Genomic DNA, 24,270 nt, shown 5'->3' on the forward strand with positions numbered 1-24,270 from the left:
CTAACAAAAGAAATAATACAATCACTAATCCAAATGATACAATTATAACACACTAACAAGATGAAAACCATCATGAAATCAATCAATGAATGAAACCACTCAGTTACTAATACTTTTACAATAAGTATATGTACACGAGAGAGAAGAAATCAAACATTGCTGTCATTTATTCATTCATGTGTTGAGCTGCTGTAACTAAACCAATGTGGCATAGGTATTAAATTGAAAGTTTTCTGATTTAAACGTCTGATAAGATTTCAAGGGCTTATTAAATATGAAAAAAACCTCTACACCTTTTTCATGAGAAGCAGTTAAAACCCCCGGGGGGGGGGTACTAGCTTTGTGAGGTTACGGGTATGTCCGAGCCAAAAATTAGAGAGAGAAATTTTTTTTATTTTAATGGTATTTGTACCCTTTGAGAGACTTAAGAGGGTGTGAAAAAGGAACCTATATGGCTCACACATACGCGGCACCCATTTTGCCTAAGTACCCCCCCCCCCGGGCTAAAACTTTTGATGACGTTCGGCTATGTTTATTTTTAGGCCAAAAGGTTCTTGAAATGTTCTTAATACTCTAACTATAATTTATACACCTATTTAGTGATTTAGGGGGTCTTAAAAATTCCTCATAGCCATTTCGGAGATCTGGGGCCGGGATTATTTTTAAACAGAACCGTGATTGGTTTAATCAGTTTCAAACGACTTAATTGTTTAAACTGTCTCGATTCATTCTACTAAAATGGAAATCACATTTGCATATCCACAAACTGTGGCATTTTGATTGATGTCGAGTTGAAGGAATGAATAAGATGTTAAACCAACAAACAGTGGTTTCCTTTTGAAACCCTCTCGTTACTTTTTATAGGAATTGTGTAGTTACTTATATGAAGTTTTTTTGGAACTGAGTTTCCAATTTTTTATCAATTGGGGATGACACCTTATGAAAAGGGTAGCAAGGAAGGGGGATAGTTTAAGAAGGGGGCATTATTGTAGATTATTTTCAAGCACTGTTATGAAATTTGGTCTTTATGAAAGGATAAATTTTCTGTTAGAGTAGTCTGAGTCAGAAAGAAGAAAGAAGTTTTTACTATTTCGCTTTCTCTCTCTAAAGATATTTCACAAGCTACTTTTGTCCAAAATCTATGGGGATAGGCATTTTTAAAGGCTGGGGGATGCCAAGAAGGGGGGGTTCATTTAAGAAGGAGGGTCGGTTCCTTTAAGAAGGTGGGTCGGACCCCTGTCCGCTCAATGCTACTGTAATAGATGTTTCGGCGAACGTGACAGTCTTTTGAATAACTAATTACTCCTCATACATTACTTTCCCTCAGCCAATAAAAACATGATAATTTATCTTATCTCTAGGCAACTACTGTGGAGTAATTAGTTATTCAAAAGACCGTCGCGTTCGCCATCATGGATAAGTATGTAAGTATTCAAACCTTCGTGTAAACACGCTGCATTAAATAATCGAGGGCTCTGAACGTGGTTTTTAGATGTTTAAGTGGCATCTAAGAAAAATGTGAGGGGGTAACTACTTTATTCATTTTTCTTTTGATACCAGCTCTTGCAGTGAAAGTGAGGAATAGAATCGAAGATGAAAACGGACCAATCAAATATGGAAGAAATAGCGATGGTTAACTATGGTAAAGAGGAAGAAGAAAATTCAGATATGGAAGAGGTGAGAGATTGTTATACTTTTTTTTCGCATTCCCTGTTGTCACGTACAACGCGGTTTCAAGTCTTACAAAACTTTCAAAACGGCTATAAATTTGACGTTTAACAACGTTCAGCCAAGGTGCACTTAATTTGTGAACGACCGTATGCGCAGACAAAAATGATGGTCTCCTCATACTCATAGTAGTAGTGCTCTTCTTCTATTCTTGCTCGAAAATTTAAAATAGCCTTGATATTACATCACGCGAAATGTACCACAAACATTTTAGTCATGTTCAAAGTGATCTGTTGACCCAAACACTTTTCGATTTTGCTTTGTAGTCTTTGTAAATTGATTCATGCATCGTCGAAAATCTTTGGTCTAAGAAAGTTCAAACAGCTTTAAAAGTCAGCGTTTTAGAAAAGTAGGACGATTTTTTTTGCATTTCAGCTTGGAGGTATGCTTTGCATTATGCTTATTTTTTACCAAATTTACCAGAGTTTACCATAGGGTAGTATGGAAAAAAACGAAGGGATTCTCGTGCATTCTTGGATACGTGTGCATGAATAAGTAGAACAACATCCAGCTGGAAATCAGGTGTTTTTTCAGGTTTTCAATCATAAGCAATACCAAAAAAGAATTCAGTTATATTTTGAGTATCACCAGGTCGATTAATGGTTTCTTCATCTCTTATGCTTAAAATTATTCGAGTGCTTTTGAGCTTAATTGCACTTATAAAGTCACTTCCTTAGATCTAAGATCTATCAATATGAAGATTGATATACTTTAGGCTACTTTAGCTTTCAGGGAAAATGGAATCGTCGCATCTTCAAATATCAAATATCAAGAACCAATATTTATTTTTGTTCTCCCTATTCAAGACGTCGTGCAAACAATCACTTAATCTGGTCTGAACAAAGCTGTGTAGCCAATGTTTGTGGCTCTCAAAACACTCAACCATTGCCTTGCCCTTGCATTTACGCAATTTTTCCAGCATTTAGTAAGTTTTCGAAAAGATTTTTTGAAACATTTAGAATTGGGGAAATTGAGACAAATTCAAAAAAGGAATAAAGTTATTTTTTGTTTGGGCTGCTGACATCCACTACCAGATTTCTGCTCCTTATAGAGGATAGTTAATAAGCTATTTTCAGCTCGCGAAGGCTAATTTTCTGTGAAACGAATCCTAGATAGGAAAATGTACTTTGATTTCGAAAAAAAGAGCCCATTTACGAAAATCTTGTTTGTAGCCCCCCTGAAGAGAAAAATTGATGAAATGGATTGTTTTTTTAATTTAACCCTTTAAGTGCCAATGTCGTATATATCAGGCATGGGCTATGTAGGGAGGGCGTCTTTTCAGCGAGATTTTAAGCTAAAAAGTCAAAAAAATGCAAAAATTTGACAAAAATTTGACAAAAATTCACTTTTTTAAGATTTTGACCGTTTTTTGACCATTTTTGGTCAACGACTGATCCAAGAACCTCCAAATTTCGCCCTGGTTTACTTGATTATGTCCACAGCGAATTAATTTGAAGTTTTACCACTGGGCACCTTTCTATCATTCAGGCAGATCCGCGCAGCCGAAGGCGCCTAAAAGAAAGAGGAGATTCTCAGCTATCTAAAAAGGGGCCCCCCCAGCGGTTTGCGTGAATGCGTGAATGGGCTTTTTTGGTTGCGTGAATGCGTGAAAATCGAAAAAAAATTGCGTGAATGCGTGAATTGAAAAAACTTGCGTGAACGTGAAAATCCATATTTCTATTGCGTGAATGCGTGAATCTGCCCTGTTTTTTGCGTGAACGCGTGAATTTTTCCTTTTCACAGTTTGTAGAAAACCCCAAGGTGCGCACTTATCCCAAATTCAAGGGATGCCAGGTGAAGGCGCACAAAAAAATCAGCATCTTTCAAATTCTCTATTTTATAAAACGATTCACGATTTAGATGCGCTTTCTAGCAATCCAGACACCTTAAATTTCCAGATTTTTTCGCTCGGGCCAAACATGTATTGGCCCTCGAATCTTAAATAACTCTAATTTGCCTCCTTGAAAGTGTTTGTTTAAGATAAAACCATGGTTATGCATGATGAGTGATCCAGGGCCAGGGCCAGCCAGGGCCAGAGTCACTGGGGGCAGGAGGCGGCCATGACTTCACCACGTTTTTGCAAATAAAAAGAAACTTATTTCAAAGAAATTTTTACCCATGATGTAGACTTTCGATAACCTGATTTCTTGGCAAAATTAGTCTGAAATGGAGTCGTATTCAAGCACATCAGAGGGTTAAAATAGAAATTTTCTCCTGTCGGCAGAAAACATGGTTGCGCCTCCTTAGTCACTATGTTTTCGGCCCCTCCACGTTAGGAAATTAATTCGCGAGCCCTTATTAAAACCTTTCTTTTTAAATTTTTTTGATCGCTTCGCTCGCAACAAATGTTCATTCTTTTACCTCATTTTACAAGCTATCAAGCGATCGTATCTTCCCTCTAACGAATTTAGACTACATTCTTTTTCAATGGTGTTAAAGAGAGCATTTTTAGCCGAACGCAAGTGACAGAAATGCAAAAATTTCCTCTCTGCGTAAACCATGGTTGCGCCTCCTTACTCCTGAGCTAAGCATCATGGTGTCATACTCGAGTTTGTTTGACCTGTTTATGATAATGTTTAAGCTATTTTTTGTACAAAAATTAACCTGTGGCGCATATCTTTTCACTTACTATCGCGATACGTTAACTGCAGAAGCTTCACCTTCTCCAAACGATCGTGACAAGTTAGAAGAATCAAATATTTTCGTGATGACATGTGATTAAAGTTGAAAAATTACGTAACGCTTTCTATTTGGGGGCTTCTTATGACGCTACCAAACACGGTGTTTTATAGTCAGGTCTACAGGAAAAAATCACTAAGTTAAGTTTTTCTCAAGTGCATGACCAGATCCGGTCGAATAATATCTCGAGTACAGCCTTGTCATACTTTTTTATGCAAATCGAACGTTTTACTCCATAATGGCGGAGATTACGTAAATTACGTAACTTAGGGAAATGTGCAAGACCTCTATTTTTGACATTTTCCCCGATTTTTTCCGAAAGTTTCCCCGATTTCCCAAAAAAATTGGGTTTGCGTGAATTTCGAGAAAAACTTGCGTGAATGCGTGAATTGCGAAAAAATTTTGCGTGAATGCGTGAAATTTGGGTTCGCTGGGGGGGCCTCTAAAAAACAGGCTGTAAACGAGCTTCTAACTCCTTCAGATCCGGAGATATCAACTTTTAAAGTTTGAACTAGCGATTTTCTTTTAAAAAATTAGATAAAAATGACCATGGCACTTAAAGGGTTAAGTATTAATTTTCTTTAAGAACGATTGGATTCAAAAAGTGTTCATTGTGTCCCATTTCTAAGCATGTGTATGAAAATCTGGCGGTATTTGTACCTCATCATATTTTTTACATAATTTATAAGCTTTACTGAGAGAAAAAAGAAGGGAAACGGTTGAAAAGAAAATATGAATATATTTATGTCTTAGCCGAGATACTGTAGAAATAATTTCAGTAGCTTTAAAGCTATATGAATGAAAGCTTTCTCTTTGTTTTACTTGTTTAGTAGTAAAAAAGGGAATAACGAACTTTGGACTCTATGAAAAAATCAAACTAGACTTCTATATTCATGATATGCACCACTGCAATGATTTCACGAAATTATGCAACTTTTCTGTTTTTCTTCCACCCAATACGTTATTCTTCTATTGTATAAGTGACGTATTGGGTGGAAAATTTACTAAAATTCTCTCCAGTGGTGCATATCATGTACATAATTAACCAGTATTTATTTTACAGAGGTTTATTTGATGATGGTGTGAAAATTTTGGTTAATCCAGACATCTAAGCTGGTTCATCTTGTTAACTTACGTTATACAATGCTATCTGGTTGGTCGCATTGGCGTATTTAAAGTGACAAGAGTTTGAGGTTGATCTAATTCCTTTATAGAGTACTTAAATACTAGAACATTCTTATTGGGTAGTCGTACCAAGGGGAGGCACTTAGGCAAAATTGGACGTGCTGCTGGTCAAGGTCCCTTTTGACTATCTGACAGGGTCCAAAATTTACTAATTTTCAAGATTTGTTTCTGGCAGAATCGTCTTTAGGTAATTTCGTCTACTTTTATTCATTTTGGCCATTTTTCAGGGTGGAAATATAAAAAGAATTTTCGATTTTTCTTTCTGACAGGGTCCCAAATTTCCAAATATTCATATCTGACAGGTCTGACTGGATACTAACAGTTGGGCCCCAGCGGTTCTACAACACATACACTATCTGATAGCACCAGGGCAGTTGAATTAGGTATTAAGCTTCAATCGTGGTTGATGTTTTCTCGGATTGACCTTGGGGGAATGTGAAGTAGCATACGTGAAGAATATGATCTTTTTTGATACGTACCGGCCATTTTAGAGTAACGGGAACATTGAGTCATGCTCTCTTTTTGATTAGATGCCATCGTTAGAGGCCTAGGATCACGGAATTCCGTGCTAGGATTGACATAATGTATGCGTTATTTGATAACACCTATTGATGGTGGCCAATAGTTGTTGACGTGGTTTTATCGAAAGCTCCATTTTCTGACTTGTTATACACTTAAAATATACCCCTTCCACCATCTACCGATACTTTGGGAAGCCTGAAAAACTTATCCTTATGGCTACACCTAAGATAGACGACTAACCTGCTCTATCTTGTCATATTAATGCTTAAAGGTTTTATTTTTACATAAGTGATTCCATTTCATATCAGAGACATATTTCATATAAGGACAGTGTCTTCATATTGTTATATTATGCTGATATAAGCAAAACATTGCCTTTCCTCTTTCTGACCAATCTTGCTCAACATCCGTGTCAATCTAATGTGAAAAGGCTTGTGAATAAAAATTGAAGAGTAAAGCAAAAGGTATCACTCTCATTAAAAAACAAAACCTTTAAACTTGTCATGTGAATGAACTGTCGTTATGTAATCGCGTGATATTCAAATGTTCTCACCAATATCTCGTTGCGGTAAACTTTCTTATTTTGTAATTTAACCCTTCAAAATTTTTGTGGTTTTTAATAGTCAGCCCCCAAATTTCTTTTCTTTTTTGTTTTTGCTTTAAGAAATACAACTTAACACTATCTAGGCCGAATAGGTTGAAGATATCGTTTGCTTGCTTATATTCATGTTAATTTTTCTTGAATCACTTATCTCCTCGAAAATTAACTTGTTTTATTGCTTCTAGAAATACCCTAGAACATTTAAAAGAATGTATCACCTCATCGAAGAAAGAATAAACCATTCGAGCAGTGGTTAAATCCTTTTTAATGCCAAAGATTTTGCCACACGTTTTTTTAATAAAAATTTACTTTATAAGAATATTCATGATGAAATTGGCTAAAAATTAAGAATATGCTTGGCCACTGAAGCTAAGAATGCCATTTTTAGAGTATTTTCAATTATAAATTGCTAATTACCCCCGAGTAAGGCTCACTCATTTCACAAGAATGCCATTTTATGTATGTACTAAATGCTAAATCTAGTCTGAATTAAGATTCTAACCTAAGAATGTTGTAAGAATATTTTAGGATGATTTCCCCCAAAAAGTTAAGGATATCGATCATGAAATGAAAAAAACGCCATTCTTATATAAAAGCGTATATATGCCTAGTTGATTTTATTGAAACTGTATATCCTCTGTTCACTCTAAAGGTAGTGCCTTGGGCTTCCACCTTATTTGAACCTTATATAACATCAGAATACCACAAAAATGGCTTGGAAATGGTTTGAAGAAATTTGATATTTATTTTTGACTACTATATTTTTTTTTACATCAGTTTTTATTTGACGTCAACTAGATCAGACGCTTTTGCAACGCTCTTCGAAAAAATGGCTGAAAACCAATAAAACATCAAAATTCATGAAAATAACATCAAAATGGATAAAGATCAGCCTTTCGAAGCAGCCTCACCACCTCAAGCTTGCACGCCGTCAAGATGTACTGAAGACGATGACCTGGATCGCTTAACATGCAAAAAATGTAAAAGATCAGTTCATTATGAGTGCACACAGCTACCCCTGTATCAACTACAAATATTCGTGACATCCTACAACGATCATTACTTATGTTCAAACTGCGTACGAATAACGAAAAACCTAAGAAGTAAAGTGGGAAAAAACACTCAACATATGATGCAAAATGAACTTAAAAAGAAAGACGACGTCATACAAAAACTGAACAACGAGGTCAACACCAACACAAAAACCCGTGATTCCATCAAAAATGACCTCAAAACCTTTCTGGCAGGAAAACTACAAGAGATGGAGGAGAAGACAAGAAGCATGATTAAGGAAGAAATAAAGCACACAGCAGAAATAATGACTGAAACATCAAAGAAAACATACGCTGAGATTACCAAGAAGCACAAAGAAGACTTAAAATCTGCCGAAGAACAAAAACGGAAGGAAGACAGTGAAAAGAGAGACATAGAATCTAGAAAACTGAATATGATCGTTCACGGGTTTCTCGAATATTCAGGCCCAGATAAGGAAGAAGAAGAAAATGGGAAAAAATATGATATATTTCGGTTCCGAGAACTCCTAGATGACATCAATGTTCCAGAAATCAATGTTACTCACCACAGATTAGGAAACAGAAAAACAAAGAATGGCCGTCCTCTGAAAGTCACCCTGCAAAGTCAACATGACAAAGATCTTATCATGAAGAATTTACACATGCTAAAGAAACTTGTTTCTTTCAGGTAAGTATAACGGAAGATTTCACAATCAACGAACGGAAAAAGATCAAGGAGATGCACGAACAAGCGAAGAAACTTAACAAAGACAATAACAATAAAGGATTCAACTGGTGCGTAAGAGGAAGCCCAAGAACAAAACTACGCTTCGTTAAAAAATTACAAAACCGAACAAAAATATCTTCAAATTGTAAACCAAAATGCTCTACAGAAGAAATCGTCAGCGATTGGGCATTAACAGATGATGATGAATGATTCATTTTGTAAAATAGGCAGTCGAACTCTATTAGCTTAAAGCTAGTACAGATTTGTACATATTTTTCGACTTTAAAGAATATATACATTAACATTACATTAACATTAACATTAACATATTTGTGGTCATGAAGAGGTGATTGTTCATGATATGTTTTGAAATTTGAATATTTTTGACAACAGAGCAGAAAATACGAAACAAACAACATATGTTTTGAATAGAATTGAACAGAATACGGTGAACTTGGTTGTACATTGATTGATCGTATACAAGGGCTACGGCTCTACTCTGAAAGTGATAGGGCCATCATATACGGACTAAGGAGGTGCCAACGTGGTTGGCGTGTGGATTTTTTGTAAACAAAGGAAGACCTACGCCAGCGACCAAATATCTTTAAAACTTTTACTTTCGGTTTTCCAGGGGCTGAGACCTACGCGAACAGCCGATTACCTAACAACGTTTCGATTAAACTTTGGTTTTAAAGCGAGGTCCGAAGGTTTCCTCTTTTTTACTGTTTTAGCGCTTCAAGACTTTCTATTATATTTAGTATTTGCTAAACAAGCAAATTTTTCGAATGGTAGATTGCATAATTTAGCTCTTATGACTGAATAAGGGGGATGAGCTGGAGTTTTTACAAAATACTTCACTAATTGGTCATTTGAAGTGATAGAGATGACGCGTTCTTTAGAAAAAGTAACAAAATTGTTTTATTACTGGTTAACGACCAACCAAATCAAATAGGAGCTTGTAAAAACTCCCGATTAAAGGGGCTTATCAATAATTGAAGTGGTACAACGTTTTGACTGAAAGATTTTACATAACTTATTGGTTAAGATATTGATTCCATAAGCGGTTGGTCTTCATATATTTCGTTATGTTTAGATAAGGAAAGTGATAGGCATGTTTATCATATTCTATATAGTACTTTAAACATGTGAATTGATATGTGTGTCTTGATTCAATCCTCGGGTTAGGATTATGAATAAGTTTTTCTGTCTATTTTTTTTTGTTATGGTGGTTTTCTAGCTGCAATCGTGGACAGAACTGCTGTCTGACTACTCATTTCCCCATGCTGAGTCCCCCCTTCCCCCACTTTCAATACCGAGTTGATGTATCGGACCCGGGGGGGGGGGCACTTAGGCAAAAATGGATGATGGGTATGTGCGGACGGTAAGGGTCGGTTTTTTCACCTTTCAAAGTCTCTCTAAGGGTCGGAAAAATCAGAAAGTTTTAAATTAGTCTCTCTAAGGGTCGGAAAATTCAAGATTTTAAGAATTTTTTTTGATTTTCAGAGAAAAAATTGTAATAAAGTCTCTCTAAGGGTATGACTTTTTTCAAAAATCGAAAAAAAAAATTCAAAAAGTCTCTCTAAGGGTCACCTTTTCAGCAAAAATCAGTCTCTCTAAGGGTCGGTTTTCGGAGGTCCCGTCCGCACATACCCCTCATTCGCCAACCCTAGTACCCCCCCGGGGTATCGGAGGATATCGAGGGCGACGGTAAGTCAAATGATACAAAACAAAGCTATAGTTGATGTACGGCTCTATATCGCCTTTTCTCACTTAAACATCCCAGACGAAGCTATTATTTGGTGAATTTTTCAATAGAGATCAACACTTAAGCGAGAGAAAATGTGTGAGATTTTTATGCTTAGAACTTTTTGAGGTTAGTACTTCACAAAATAAACGGCTGTACTTAGTTAGTGATAGAAATAACGGGAATGAGCCCTCAAAATTATATTATTTTGGGTTACATCGGTGAGAATTGATGATAACAGGACACCCATGGCGTTCTTAATTTGGATAAAAGTAGAGAGAATTCTAAAACGTTTACTGTAGCAATTTTTCTTCAGTGATAAAAAAAGTACGATACTATTATTTACAAAGAAGTTTATGCGGGACACCCATTAAGCTATTAAGTTTCATCAAAGGATGAAATTTAAGCATTTTGTAATATATACTCTTTATGATAAAGTTTAGTATTTGAGTTCAGTGTCGCAATGGCAATTCAAGATGTGTTTGTTGGTGCTCACGGATTGTGAAATATCTCTAGAATTTTCGATTCCGTTTGTTTTGTTTTATGTCTTCTTCAGGTGCCGTCGTCCCAAAAGAACCCCTAGAATATCTGTAACCCAGTTGAGTCTTAATATCCATAAGATCGTTACAGTTCACAAATCTCTGGGGATCTGATGCTGGTTGAATGAATGGATAAAGGTTGGATAGATTGGTGAGATTCTCGTTGCCAGTTTGATTTGGTGATGGACCTTGACCATACTTTGCTTTGATGCCTTGATCGCCAGCGCCTTGGGTTATAACGAAAGGATCGGTGTGGAATTTCACTTGCCAGAGCCAAAAGACACGATCGATGTTGGCCATGTGTAGGAAGAACAAAGGATCAAAAGCAGCCATCTCTTTGACACCAATATCACCAAGAGCTCCACCAAGAAGTTGTTTATTATTAACGTCACCTCCAAGAGCTTCCAGTACTTTGTTACTGGCGTCTTCTAAAGAGGTCTGATTTCCTTGTGAAGAGACGTTGGAGAAAGGATTGTAACCTTCAATCTCTAGGCTATCCTTAAATGCTTGTTCAATACCATTGTTGAGAGCGTATATCACATTCTCTTGGAGATAGAATTTAGGATTCTTAAAACTTTGCATGATGTAATGATTTTGTATTTTAGCATCTGGTGTCTCATATTGTGGATTCGTCGAATCTCTCAGGCTTGAAAACGGATATCGTCGGGTTGTGTACCCAAGAGGCTTTGCAAATTTTGGATCACTTTCAGCTAAAGAGATTGCTTTTGGTAGAGTGTAACCTAGCAACGGATTCGGGATCTGATTATCATATGTGTCAATTGTGACGTAATCATCCATCAATAAATCTGGTAGACCTGACGTCATTGATTCATCAGATGTAGAATCCCAAAATGGTAATGCTACCAACTGCTTTTCCGATGGAGGTGCTTGTCGGATTAACGCCTGTTCCAGGTGTGACAAATAGGCTCGGTACCAGGGTAAAAATAACACATTCTCGTGTTGACTATATCCACGCCATATTTTGGTTGACTGAGCGGGTGTGGTTCGCATGACATAAAATGGTTGAGCATTTGTTGATGCGATATTCCAAAAGCAATCTGGATCGTTGATTGGTAAATTTTTGATTTTATTAAAAGCCTTCAGAAAAGCGTATCTGTAAACGGAGTTTTCAGGTTCCTGTAAATCTCGAATTGACATTCGTATTCTAAAGGAAAAAGAATAATTTGAAATCAGATTATACTCAAGCTCGAATTCAGTTTCTTCAATTTTTCTTGATAATTCTTATAGCGCTCACGAAAGGCACTGGGAAACGTCTATGAAAAAACCGGAGGTTCTCAAAAAGTGATACAAGTGACTCTGGATACGAGATTGGATTATAATTCAATCTCGTATCCAGAGTCACTTGTATCACTTTTTGAATTATGTATATAATACCATTATATTATATTATATTATATATATATAAATACCATTGACTTCAAAGCCCGAAGGGCTAGACTCGAAACTCCTAGATGGGAAATGAAGCCACTTATTTCCCATCAAGAACGACCGTGCGTGATTTTTACACAAACGCCATATTGAAAGTAAAATCTATCGCTAGATTTCAAAAGATGCAGTCCTCAAAAATAAAGGAACCACTAGATACAACCCGTCTACCCATTAAAGCAAATTTTCGCTACCTTTATCTCTACAATCAAAGGAAATTTTCAAAAGGTGTTTAGGTATTTAGTTGTTACTGAAATCAAATGAGAAAATAACACCAACCTGATATTTTGATCACCACGAAAGTTCTGAAACAAAAAGAAAAATATTACCTAGTCGCTGGAATAGCTACGTATTTGAAAAACTGTAGTCAAACGATATCAGCGAAATTTTATTATTTTATCATTAAATATGAAATAAATTTGTTAGTTAACCTGAGTAGTTTCATCTTCCATAATCGTGTTCCTACTTTTCTTGCTTCGTTTCTTGCATGGAAATCTCATGGCATTACTTCAACGATATCTCACTTTTATATTCATCACAACTGCTGTAAATCAACTGAGATCGTTAATTTATACTTATTGCCTCTTGTTAAACATTCTTTGGGCCAGTATAATTACTTTATTTGCAGAATAGGCAATCAGAATTTTCAATTATCCGGTTTCGAATCTCTATTTTCGGAAAATTGGGCTATTATGTTTGGTTAAGTAGTGTGCTTGATTTGTTCCAAGAAAATACGATTTGAAAAAATTGAATTTGCCTTACCCGCTTTTTTGATGAGAACCAGTAAATTTCAACACAGACTAGACTGTGTTTATTGTTTGATAAACTTTAGCCTCCATGTTCTTAAGAAATCATGACATGTCATAAGATTTGTTTTCTTATAAAAAACGTGTATATTGTGTTATGCCAAAGAGATGGTCCCACTGGAAAATTCGGCCAAACTCTCGTCCCCGGTGGGAAGAATACCCTATAATTTCATCATCCCCACTAGGGAATTGACTTTGATTCCATCCCCATTTAAAATTCAATGTAAAAAAATTGCACTCCAAAACTATCCCACCGGAATTTTCGACTTAGGAACAAAATAATTTTTATCCCCATTGGGTTTTCAATAGGAAATTTTATCCCCACTGTGGGAAAAACTTTCACCGGGGCTGTGAAACCGGGGTGTCTAAAATCAGTTTTTCCGCCGTGTTCTAAGAACTGTTTCTTTGTCACTTTCTTGAATCTTGTGATGTGTATATGACGATGTGTTTTACGATGGTGCATTTTTGTAAAAATTGATTGATTGATTTCGTCGCCATCATTGGTTATGCTCATTTAAAAAACTAATTTCTGCTGACGTCATCAAAATTTCGAAACAAATCTTTTTTCAAATGATCGACTTTAGTGAGATACATCTTTGGTGAAAGTTTGAAGACAATTGGATAAACCATTCTTGAGAAATTCAATTTTTAGTTTTTATGACGTCATCGATTATGAGTAAAAAGTACTTAGGATTGCTCTACATTCCTGCATTGGTTTATCTAGTAAATTACTAGATAACCAATGCCGGATTGTAGTAATCTTTTGTTCTCAGTATTTTGGGTATTAGATCAAGGCTCATTTTTTTACAATTTCGATAGATATTTTGCCAAATACGTGCCAAGGTCGGTAGCGTAGACAGGGGTGAAGGAACATTTGCTTATAAGAGGAGATTTAAACGACACAGTAATTATGTTTTTATACCACGAATAGGAAATGCTTTGTCGTAAAAGTCTGCTCTCCTACGTAGATCGATCTTCACCCCTGTATACGCTACTGAAGGTATTTCACATGTCACATTTTGTAAATTCATCTAGAAAAAATTTATAAAAACTGATAAAGGGTGCCATAAGCATTGCATGGACTAAAGATTATAGTTAGAGGTTTTGGTCTTTTAAAGATCTTTACATGGATTGTAGTTTTTTTAAACGTTATAATAATACTGGATTAATCGTATCGGCTATCAAAAATCTTGCATAAAATATGTATTCAACTTGCTTATGTATTCCTTATTCACCATTCATCAAATTTTAATTCGGTTAGGTTTATGCAAACGTTACATATTCTCTCGGTCTATTCACCATTTCCATTTTCAGAAGTTTTTTGTGTGTTGAATCGCAGTGTTCCTTTGAATGTTATCAAAAATACAAAAAGTAAGGTATTTTCTCTATCTCTATCTACTTATATTAAACTCTTATCGGAGTTTTTGATTTTTCTAAAAAGGCGATGCATTGTTGAATTTGAAAAAGAAAACTCGATAGATGATTCCTAAAAAGGAAGTAATTTGAGATGAATTTGAAAATGACGGAGATAAGCACCGAGTGGAGTACAACCTCGTCCCTGTGCATCCCAGGCTTTATTTACGTTACTGATTGACGCCAGAAAATACCCAAGCACAAATGAAATCTGATGTTTTGTTTTTGAATTACGTAATCTTACCAGAGTATTCTCTAGCGATTTTAGTAAGCATCAAAAAACTGATAATACGCAGGGAACGAGGTTGGGTAGAGTAAAAAGTTTATAGTTTGTACCAAACTGTACCGTCCCTACTTTTATCTGTATAATGCAAATATGGATATAAAATCTGCGCCTAATTTATTTCCCCGCGTTTATTATCTTATACACCGGGTGATACCCAGCTGGCACACAACGTTGTTTCGACGTTTATCTAACGTTCACAGCGTCTATATAACGTTAGACGAACGTTGAAACAACGTTGTGTGCCAGCTGGGTAGCATCGTCTTCATCATGAATACCGTCGTTAAGAAATTTCATTCCTAAACCTGTTTATAAGTGATTTGCTAAACACAAGACTTTTCACAATTTTTTATTTTTCATTTTCGTTTCAGATGTCGCTTCTGGAAAAATTACAAGAAAACTTGAATGCATTCAAAATCATATTTTTGATATGTTTATTTGGAACTGGATCATGGGTTGAGATCAATGGGATCTGGGTGGAGCTACCGCTTCTTGTTAACCAATCACCTCAATCCTGGTCGCTGCCATCTTACTTAACTGTTGTTATCCAAATCGCCAACCTCGGGCCCATTCTTTATTTCTTACTCAACAAATACTGCAAAAAGAAGAATGGAGACAAACTGGTAACTGAAATTCCTGCTAATTACGTTATTCTATCAGTCGGAGTTATATCTTGTTTCTTACTGGCTTTCCTATGGGAACGAACGTCCCTCATTGGTGGAACATCGTACAGCTCTGCTCTGATTGGTTTAAGTTTTTTCCTGGCGTTGGTAGACTGTACTTCATCATTAACCTTTTTACCATTCATGGCTTATTTTCCGGCAAAATATATGACCGCTTATTACATTGGTGAAGGAATGAGTGGATTCTTACCTAGCATTATAGCTCTGATTCAAGGGATAGGTGGACAATCGTACACATGTAACTCACACACAAATCTGAAAAACATTACTCTAATCTCAGGTAATATGGTGCTCCGAAACGTCACGGAGAGTGTTCCGTACTACTATTACAGTGAGCCGAGATTTTCAACCCGCATTTTCTTCATCTGTATTGGGATAATGATGCTAGTCAGTCTAGCTTCATTCGTTTTGCTAGTTCGTATCAAGAAGGGTACCCAACTTCGTATCCAAAAGACGAAAGAGAATAACTATCCTCTTAAGAACACAGGGTACACAGATGACTACGATTTAGCACCGATACGTCACGATGAACAAACTCCACCCATACTCGAAGGTGACTCCATAAAAATTAAAATCTCGAAGAAGAAACTTATATATCTCCTCGTATTAAACGCTATTATAAATGGTTTAAGCAATGGAGTATTACCAGCGTTACAATCTTACGCTTGCTTACCGTACGGGAACAATATATATCATTTGACTCTCGTTATATCGGCTATCGCTAACCCAGTATGTTGTTTCTTATATTTCTTCATCTCTCTGAAATCGACCATCGGCATTAGTATTGGTGTACTAGTCTATATTGTGTCTGCAGGCTTTACGATCGGTATTGCAGCCACTAGCCCGTGTCCAATTTTAAATGATTCGAAATTTGGAGGAATCTTAGTGGTGAGTTTACTTTCAACTTAATTTAACATTTTTTAGTCTTGCTTACACGTTTTTTTAACACACTTTTAAGAAACATGAGGCTCAAAACTAAGAAACGATTAGAAAACATGCTGAGGCTGAGAATGAGAAAATAACATTTTTTTAATTCGGTTTTTTAAGAACCTTCCTAATCAAAACAAATGTTTTTTTTCTTTGCATGAAAAATAGGCTGATTATGTATTATGTCAAAACGTTTAGAAACATGTAAGAAACATTTAAGTCTCAGAAGACCGATTTCTTAAGAAACATTGAGGCTGCTTGGTAAAACTAGTTAAAAAAAAACGTGTATAGCATTCTAGCTCATTTTCTGCAAGACTTGCTTTAACCACCCCTGATATTATCCTATATTAGTGCTTATAATACACCCATATCTCACAGACCTACTGAGACCCCTTCCCACTGAAAAAACTGGCCGGATTATCGTCCCCAGTGGAAAACTATACTCAAATTTTTGGCCCCGCTTAAAATAATCAAATAAACCGCAATCCTCACTTCAAAATATTGTTTTCTGACTGAAAAACAATGGAATGTAAATCCATATCCATTAAAAAATGGGAATATCAATCCCCATCTAGTTTCAGTCTTTTTACCCTCAATGGCTGAAAAAATCCTACAGGGTTTGTGAGAAGGGGTGTCATAATGGGGAGGGCTATCATTTGGTAGGCTTTTACTCTACGAGATAGTAAAGATAAATTAGCAAATTTGAGCCCTTGAGCTTAGCAACCTAGTTTCTTATGAGAAAGAAATTTATTGTATATTATGCTATTATATCCTATATCCCTATATAGAGGCTGTCTGCACTGATATCATAAAGTTTAAAAAGATCTATAGATGTTTTGCTGTGATTTTTCAGCAAACTGTACAGCGAAATAAAAATGTGCTCCATCCCGCGAATCGGGTACAGCTTAATAAACCGATAGTATATCAACGTTTTCAGATGAAATTCTGAAAACGTACATAGTTACACCCTAGAAATTTAAGAATCAAATTTTCTTTAAAATTTCAAACTTTTGTTCATTTTACAGCTTTTGGTAACAGTATTTGGTGTTGGATTGGTCAACTATTTGAAAACAGCCATTAGTACTGTATTACGTAACCATGGCTACCGTGTATTGTTCTGGTGTGGTGTAAGCGTCCAAATCGGATCATTTATTGGTGCCGTGATAACTTTCGTTTCGGTCAATAATGTTGGATTGTTTACACAAGCGTTCCCATGTCAACAATGTTCTTGATACAAACATGGCAGATAACAGACAAAACATTGCTTCTCTGAGAACAGCTTATTCGAGGATGTCAGTCACAAAACATTTCTGAAAAATAATAGATTTTGTGGTATAATTATTACCAGGCCAATTTCAATCAAATTTCAGGAATGCTAACGAAAAGGTTATGTTTCTTTTAACACGTTATCGGACAGATAAGCAGATATTCATTCTATTGACTTATGTTCACATTGATATTTTCTAGATTGTATCAAAAAATGCCCGGCTAAAATTTCAAAATTCAAGAAAACAGCTCATAGCAGATAGACTCAATTGATAAAAGGAATGAAGCATTAAGGTAGACAAGCCCTAACTTGGAAAGTAATGACAACAATGGGAGTCTTCTCTTCCTTTGGGTAATACTCGGCAAATTATGTTCAAGGGAATCGTCAATGAAGGAAACGTTTTCAGCATAAAGTGAAGCGACAATACCTTCCTTAAATGGATTAATTTTCGAGAATCTAAAATATTTGCGTGGACAAAATTTCACGATCAGCATCTTTATCGCCAAATTTCTTTCATTTTCCTAGGGGTTATGGCCAATTTGGGATTTTATTTAAATATTTCTCGAGGACTAATTTTCGCGAAAATTAATCCACGCGAAATTTAATCTACTTGAGGACGTTATATGAATCTGTTCTATCGAACGAGATAAGGAGATATATTAAAACGACTAACGTGTAAGTATACAGAAGAAATTTACTTTGATTATATAAATAGTGTAAAAAAATATTTCAGAAATTATTTACAAATTGATATAAATTTAATTGCAAATATGAAATTTCCTGGTAATTATTCAATACTGCAAGACTTTTTTTGAAATTTGATCCTCAGGGGAGAGCACCGAAAGAATAGGGATCTCGTGAATGATAGCTTCAGGTATGGGTTTTTAGGCGTTCAAAATGCACTACATGCTAAGATGCTAACAGACTAAGACAAAGAAAAATTCATTCAATTTTACGCCTATCATTTGACAGCAAAAATTGTTAAATTCTCTTGTTAGGGCCGAATTTTTGTTTAAAAATTTTTAGATTCTTTGCAGTGTTCCTTTTCAAACATTTTCAATGTTTTTTCAATTGCTCATTAACTACAAAAGTTTTCCCGCAAATACTACCTCGAAAATCAGAACTTACATAAACTCATTTTGCTTATTTATCAGCATTTCTTCAGTTTTTCTTCGTACTGTTTCAATGATAGCATGAACCCATCATTTGGTCGTGCTGCTGGACGGTTCTTTCGAATTGCTGTTAAAGCATCTTGTAAAGACATTTCATGTTTTTGCATCAAGTATACACCTATGATGGTTGATGACCGAGATATACCAGCATTGCTAATAAAAAAGAATTGAAACTTATGGTGTTGAGAGAGAAAGAAAAAAGAAAAACAGAAAGATACATAAAATATGGAAAACTGGTCTATTTTTCAATTCGATGACATAATTTTCTCCTAAAGTTTTTCTACATATTTCCTGATCATTCAGGTGCCTTCGAAATTATTTTACTCGGTAACGTGCGACAAATAACTCTACCTCAATACCCCTTTTCATTTACAGGAATAATAGTTGTCATCAGATTCCAATAAGGATTTTTCTCCATTTTATTTTCGATCGGTTGCCTTTATTTTAGACTGAATGACCCAATGTAGACCTCTACCCAAGAGAGTAAGTAGCGCGAATCCGTTAGTGGATGCCAGCAGCCTACGAAATATTCGGCTGTTTCTGCTACTGGGACAATATTTCGGTCATATTTTTCATCATTTGGGAGGGGTCCTACCAGATCTCTGTAATACAGGAAGGAATTCGCAAAATTATCCCCCTAAAAATTCAAAGATCGGGTGTTTTCCAAATACTAGTTTTTTTGTATTATGTATCTCTTACCAATGGCATAAAACTTGGCCACCATTTGTGATTGCTTCATGTATAAAACCAACGCATTCTTCAAAATGTTTGCTTATGTCATACTCAGGTATATCCAATATTTCCAACTTCTTGTATGTGAAATGCTACAAGGAAAAAAAGAACTGTGCATTGAAACTTTCGATTTAAATACTAACTCCCCAAGCTCAAAGTGTATTTAATTTTGATTTCAGATTTATATTTTTCAATTCAACACAAAGGATTTTTAAAATAGTGTGTAAAAGACCGCATAACTGTTAAATAATAATTAAATGTTTCCTATATATAGCTAACTTTCACAATTTCAGATCACAAGGTCAGATCTCTTCACCATATATATTTTTCAAAAACAAAGCTAAAGGTCTGAATAAAAAACATTAGATTTACCTCCTTAAAATGGTTTTGACATCCTATGGCTACGTTTAAGATGTGTGTGATTTTGTTCTCCTTTAATTCTTGAAGATTGGCTGAGGCATCTTGCGAGCTGATAAATAGTCCATCAATAACATGGCGTAAATTTTCATCGGGAGAGTCATCAACAACAAAAAAATCACCTCCATCAGTAGGAATTGACTCTCCACTCTTTTCTTTAACCTATGAAATGGAAAAAAGTAAAAGATAATAGAACGTTTACGTTTACTAATCAGGAATAAAGGGATCCTGGTAAAAGGCCCTACTTGGAAAAACAATCTTATATTGAAACACATTGAATTGTATTCAGACTCCAAAGTCAGTCGATTTGACTATAATGTATTAAGCATTTTGCGAAAGTACATCATCAATTTTCATCGGAATTTCCAACCACCACTGGCACTGGAAAAAAATTCAGAGGCTAGACAAAATCCAACGCGGGGGGGGGGGGCTGTAGCAATAATTTTCATACTGAACTTGAAAGATCTTTGATGTGGTGTTTATTTGTAAACTTATTCAAAAAACTGATTTTTGCCTCCGCTTTTGCAGGTCATTAGCTTAAGTGCTTGCTTGTTAAAAAATGTTATAACAATGATGCTATGTCTTACTGTAAAAGATATACCCTACTACGGCTATTAAACGCGACTAAAATATCAAATGTAGCTAAGTTTATAAGGTTTCTTTTCGTTTTAACATATCTATTTACAATAAATAAAAACCTGAGAATGAAAATAGCCTATAGATAAGAAGCAACCGTCAGCTGACTGCTCTAACTTGGGACTATCTGACAAAACATGGAACGGCAATTCGGCCACCATTTCACCGAACCTCCAAAGTCATTTGATTTGAGTTAAGGAACGGCGTATTAAAAACTACACGATTTCTCTTTCTGCTTTCAATTTTACAGTAAGTGAAAATACAGACCAGACAAGTCAGAGCAGTTGACGGTAATAAAACATTTCGAAAATTCGTCAAAAAAATGAAGAAAAAAAAACTTTCTTTGACTTTCTTTGGTACCAACGCGGACGGCCCCTGGGGGTCCCAGCTAGCAACTCCAGAGATTGTTTCAAATTTTTATTGTTTTTTTTAAACTTATCCTATCTTGTAGAGCTTTGAAAAAGAAAGAAAATGAGGGGTCATAGGCCTCCAGAGGATAAGTGGTTGTAAAGATATTCAAATTTTAGTGTCAAAAATTTGACTAAAAATGTCAAAAAAAAGGTCAGGAAAATAGCTTGGAAAAATTCGAAAAATGTGTCAAAAAAGAAAAAAAAATATTTCCAAGTCATGCTTCTTTAATTTTGCATATCTCTTTTTCTATAGTGTAGCTAGAGACCTGAAATTTGGAGGGATAATTCTTTGATGGTGTTAGAATATTATTATATAAAAATATTAGTAAAATATTTAGTATATTTATGAAAATAACGAAAGATATATCTTTTTTTGAAAAAAGAAGACATTGCATTGTTTTATTTTGTTTTTGAAGAAAAGTAGCTTGGAAAAGGTTGAAATGAGTCAAAAAAAGGTGGTAGGACCCATTTTCAAGGGGCCTCTGGAAATGGAGGAACAAAAAGTTATAAGTAAAGAATAAGTTTTTCTGAAAGGAGAAACCCCAAATGAAAAGAAAAATCCATTTCGGCAGAAAAATAAACTTTTTTTTGGGACATTCCCATGCTCAAGAAGCGAAAAAGTGAAAAAAACTACATGATAATCAAAGAACTAAAATTAGCGATTGTGATTTTTGAATTCCTCACCCTTTTTCTGATAAACATACAAAGTTTCAGCCTTTAACAACAATTTCCTCCATTTCCAGAAACATTTGTTCATCGATAGTTGCAAATTCTTTTTCTCCCGTCGGAAGACAATTCAAAAATGTTGCAAAAACGTTCCGCACTTTACCAATTTGCCGTCTAGCCCGAGTCCACAGTGTTATCGCTGGAAAGCTAAGATCAAAGGCTTTCTTTTATTAAAAACCGGAACGCTTTAGCATACATAGAAAAAAAGTTAGAAGGGTTCAAAGTTCATGGAAAAATGAAACATTTGGTTTGACGTCAATGATAGTTGCGTGACTTCTATCTATCTATCTATCAGTCTATATATTTAAGTAGTAACAAAACATACATGTTCGTTCTCCCTACATATAAAAACATTTAACAAAAAAAATATAAATGAAAATGAGTTAAAATAAAATGTTTGGTTCTTTATTCAAAAATAGTTTATAATATAAAATTCCTAAAGAAAAAGCTCATATCAAACCAAGGATAAGTAGTAAAGTTGAGAATTAAAGGCTGAGAATATTGACACAAAGCTTAACATAATGGCTTGGTGCTGAGAATACCAAAATGTGAAGGCATGTATTGAAAACTAGGAGTTGAAATTAAGTTGAATCCTCAAGCTGAAAATGTAAATTGGGGGTGATAAACTTGCAACAAAATAGGAAGTTTCATTAGCTTCGTGTAAAATAAAAAGGTAAAATAAATTACATAAATAAAAATCATGTAAATAAATCACTAAAAGTTAGAAATGCTAGAAATTATACTAGAAATTACTCCTTGTGTTAAGTAAGAGTTAATTGGAAAGGGCTTCAAGAACGTAAATTGATGCTGACCTGGGAATTAGTGTTAAACGAGCTTGAACTAGGGCCAAGGCAACCTGGTGTTAGTGATTAAGAAAACACAAGAGGCTGATACACTGACAAGGAAAAAAACAAAAAACAAAAAAAAAAAAATCTGGAATTCGCTATCCCAGCCCGGGGTTCACTGGTTAGGAGGGATGTGAGTCCTTTCACTGGTGTGGGTCCTTCAAAGTTCCTCAAAGTATCGTCAAAAGCCGGCAAAAATTGTTCTAACTCGCTCCGTGGAACGATTTCGGGGCCTCCCGGACAGCGATGGATATAAGATAATAGTGGCACTTACCTTGGTTCCATCAAGTTTTGTCAACACTGTATCTGTAGTGCAAAGTGAATTCTTTTTAAAACTGTGAATTTCGTTTGAAAAGGCCATCAAATCTTAGTCTTGTTCTTTCAGTCAGTTCAATATATCTCCAGTGTTCTAGCTTCGTTCTCAAAAACTAAAGAAATTTTTTCGAAATTCTATCCTTATCAAAATAGTTTCACTTTCGATTTCAAAATATCCGTAGGCTAGTGACCCAAACAAACATGACGTAATGCCTTATCCCCTAACTTCCTGAGGATTCATAAACGGTTTTCAATATGCTCAGTCAGTTGGGTTGAGAGGTCTGAAAATTATCAACAGCCTGTGATCGCGAAAAAAAAAGTTCCAATTCCGCTGGAATTCCGCTGACAGCGATTTTTTGGGAAAGACAGTCAGGAAAAGAGGTGACCGACCCCTGCCTTGGGAAGAAAGTGCCCCTAAAAACCAGTATGAAAGGTAAGCTTGAGTTTGAGTACCTTCGTTTTATATATAGTCTTGAGAGTTTTACAGCTATAGTTAGTATTTTCTGAGCTTTAAGAGTACCTTGAAGTTGGGTAACTTGATCAATCGTAAAAAGGGATACGCACAGGCCAGCAGTAGCAGCAGTAGCGAGTAGGTTGGCAAAATCATCCACCAGGATGCATCCTCTCTTATCTTCCCCCCATTTCCTACTTTCCTATCTTCTATCCTGATTTTCTGACTTTCTCAAGTGTTTCTAACTGTTTTCTAAGTATTTTTCTGCAATTTGCCTGTACCGGTGAAATAAGTCTCCGACCCCGGCGCCGGCCGGGCTCGAACCACCAAACGCAAGCAACCTTGGTTTTCAAACCCAACGCCTAACCGTTTGCGCCAACGAGACACGGCAGAAAATTGTCATTCACAAAATACTTATAGCGTGTAATTTACAGACCTTAATTAAGAAAGCTCCCAACCCTACCAGTGCCCCTACAAAACAAGGATCCCTACGGGATCCTAAGTTAAGTCTCAGGGTACGAATGCCTCTAAGAAGGCCTTCGGCCTTATATTGTGACTCTCGAGCTCCAACCCTAACCCTAACTGATAATAACCGAACCCCCGTCTAGGTCCGCAGATTGAAAAATTTCACTTAGCATCCTGGTGGATGATACCGTGAGATTGGGTAACTTGCATCAGTGGAGGCTAACATGCATAGCCCTCAAATGAAAGACCTGGCTGGTCATTAAAATACAACTATGCAGCTCCACTTGCAGCTCTACTCTACCATTTTTGTTTTGATTTAATTTTGTATTTTAATGACCAGCCAGGTCTTTCATTTGAGGACTATGCATGTTAGCCTCCACTGATGCAAGTTACCCAATCTCACGGTATCGTCTGCCAACCAGGCCAGTATGACGAAATCTTGCACCGAAGATATTTTTCTGTACAGCAAGCCTCACGCCAAGCAAAATTTCTTTTGTACCTACGTTTTGTACGCTAAAAGGTTAGGAAAATTTGAAAA

The 24,270-nt window shown here is 35.8% G+C and overlaps 3 protein-coding genes across 4 annotated transcripts; 1 reads left to right on the top strand and 2 right to left on the bottom strand.

Moving 5' to 3' along the window:
- On the top strand, positions 1–18,353 carry LOC136818542 (solute carrier family 52, riboflavin transporter, member 3-A-like). Of its 2 annotated transcripts, XM_067074871.1 has the most exons (4): positions 1–214; positions 1,561–1,677; positions 15,058–16,257; positions 17,322–18,353. In XM_067074871.1, the coding sequence occupies exons 2-4, from the start codon at positions 1,594–1,596 to the stop codon at positions 17,526–17,528; spliced, it is 1,491 nt and encodes a 496-aa protein (XP_066930972.1). In that variant the 5' UTR covers positions 1–214; positions 1,561–1,593; the 3' UTR covers positions 17,529–18,353. The 2 variants fall into 2 exon arrangements, with proteins under 2 accessions (XP_066930972.1, XP_066930977.1); XM_067074876.1 differs by lacking the exons at positions 1–214; positions 1,561–1,677 and adding an exon at positions 14,326–14,361.
- Positions 10,495–12,755, bottom strand: LOC136818533 (uncharacterized). Its single transcript, XM_067074858.1, has 3 exons — positions 12,616–12,755; positions 12,464–12,489; positions 10,495–11,903 (listed from the first exon to the last, which is right to left on the bottom strand). The coding sequence occupies exons 1-3, from the start codon at positions 12,682–12,684 to the stop codon at positions 10,712–10,714; spliced, it is 1,287 nt and encodes a 428-aa protein (XP_066930959.1). The 5' UTR covers positions 12,685–12,755; the 3' UTR covers positions 10,495–10,711.
- LOC136818554 (uncharacterized) lies at positions 18,240–22,977 on the bottom strand. Its single transcript, XM_067074885.1, has 4 exons — positions 22,776–22,977; positions 19,840–20,046; positions 19,435–19,559; positions 18,240–18,888 (listed from the first exon to the last, which is right to left on the bottom strand). Exons 1-4 carry the CDS (start codon positions 22,860–22,862, stop codon positions 18,714–18,716), a joined length of 594 nt encoding a protein of 197 aa, XP_066930986.1. The 5' UTR covers positions 22,863–22,977; the 3' UTR covers positions 18,240–18,713.
- Positions 22,978–24,270: the final 1,293 nt, after the last annotated feature.

Source organism: Clytia hemisphaerica, unplaced genomic scaffold (assembly GCF_902728285.1).
Source record: "Clytia hemisphaerica strain Z4C2 unplaced genomic scaffold, Clytia hemisphaerica genome assembly, whole genome shotgun sequence".
Taxonomy (NCBI): domain Eukaryota; kingdom Metazoa; phylum Cnidaria; class Hydrozoa; order Leptothecata; family Clytiidae; genus Clytia; species Clytia hemisphaerica.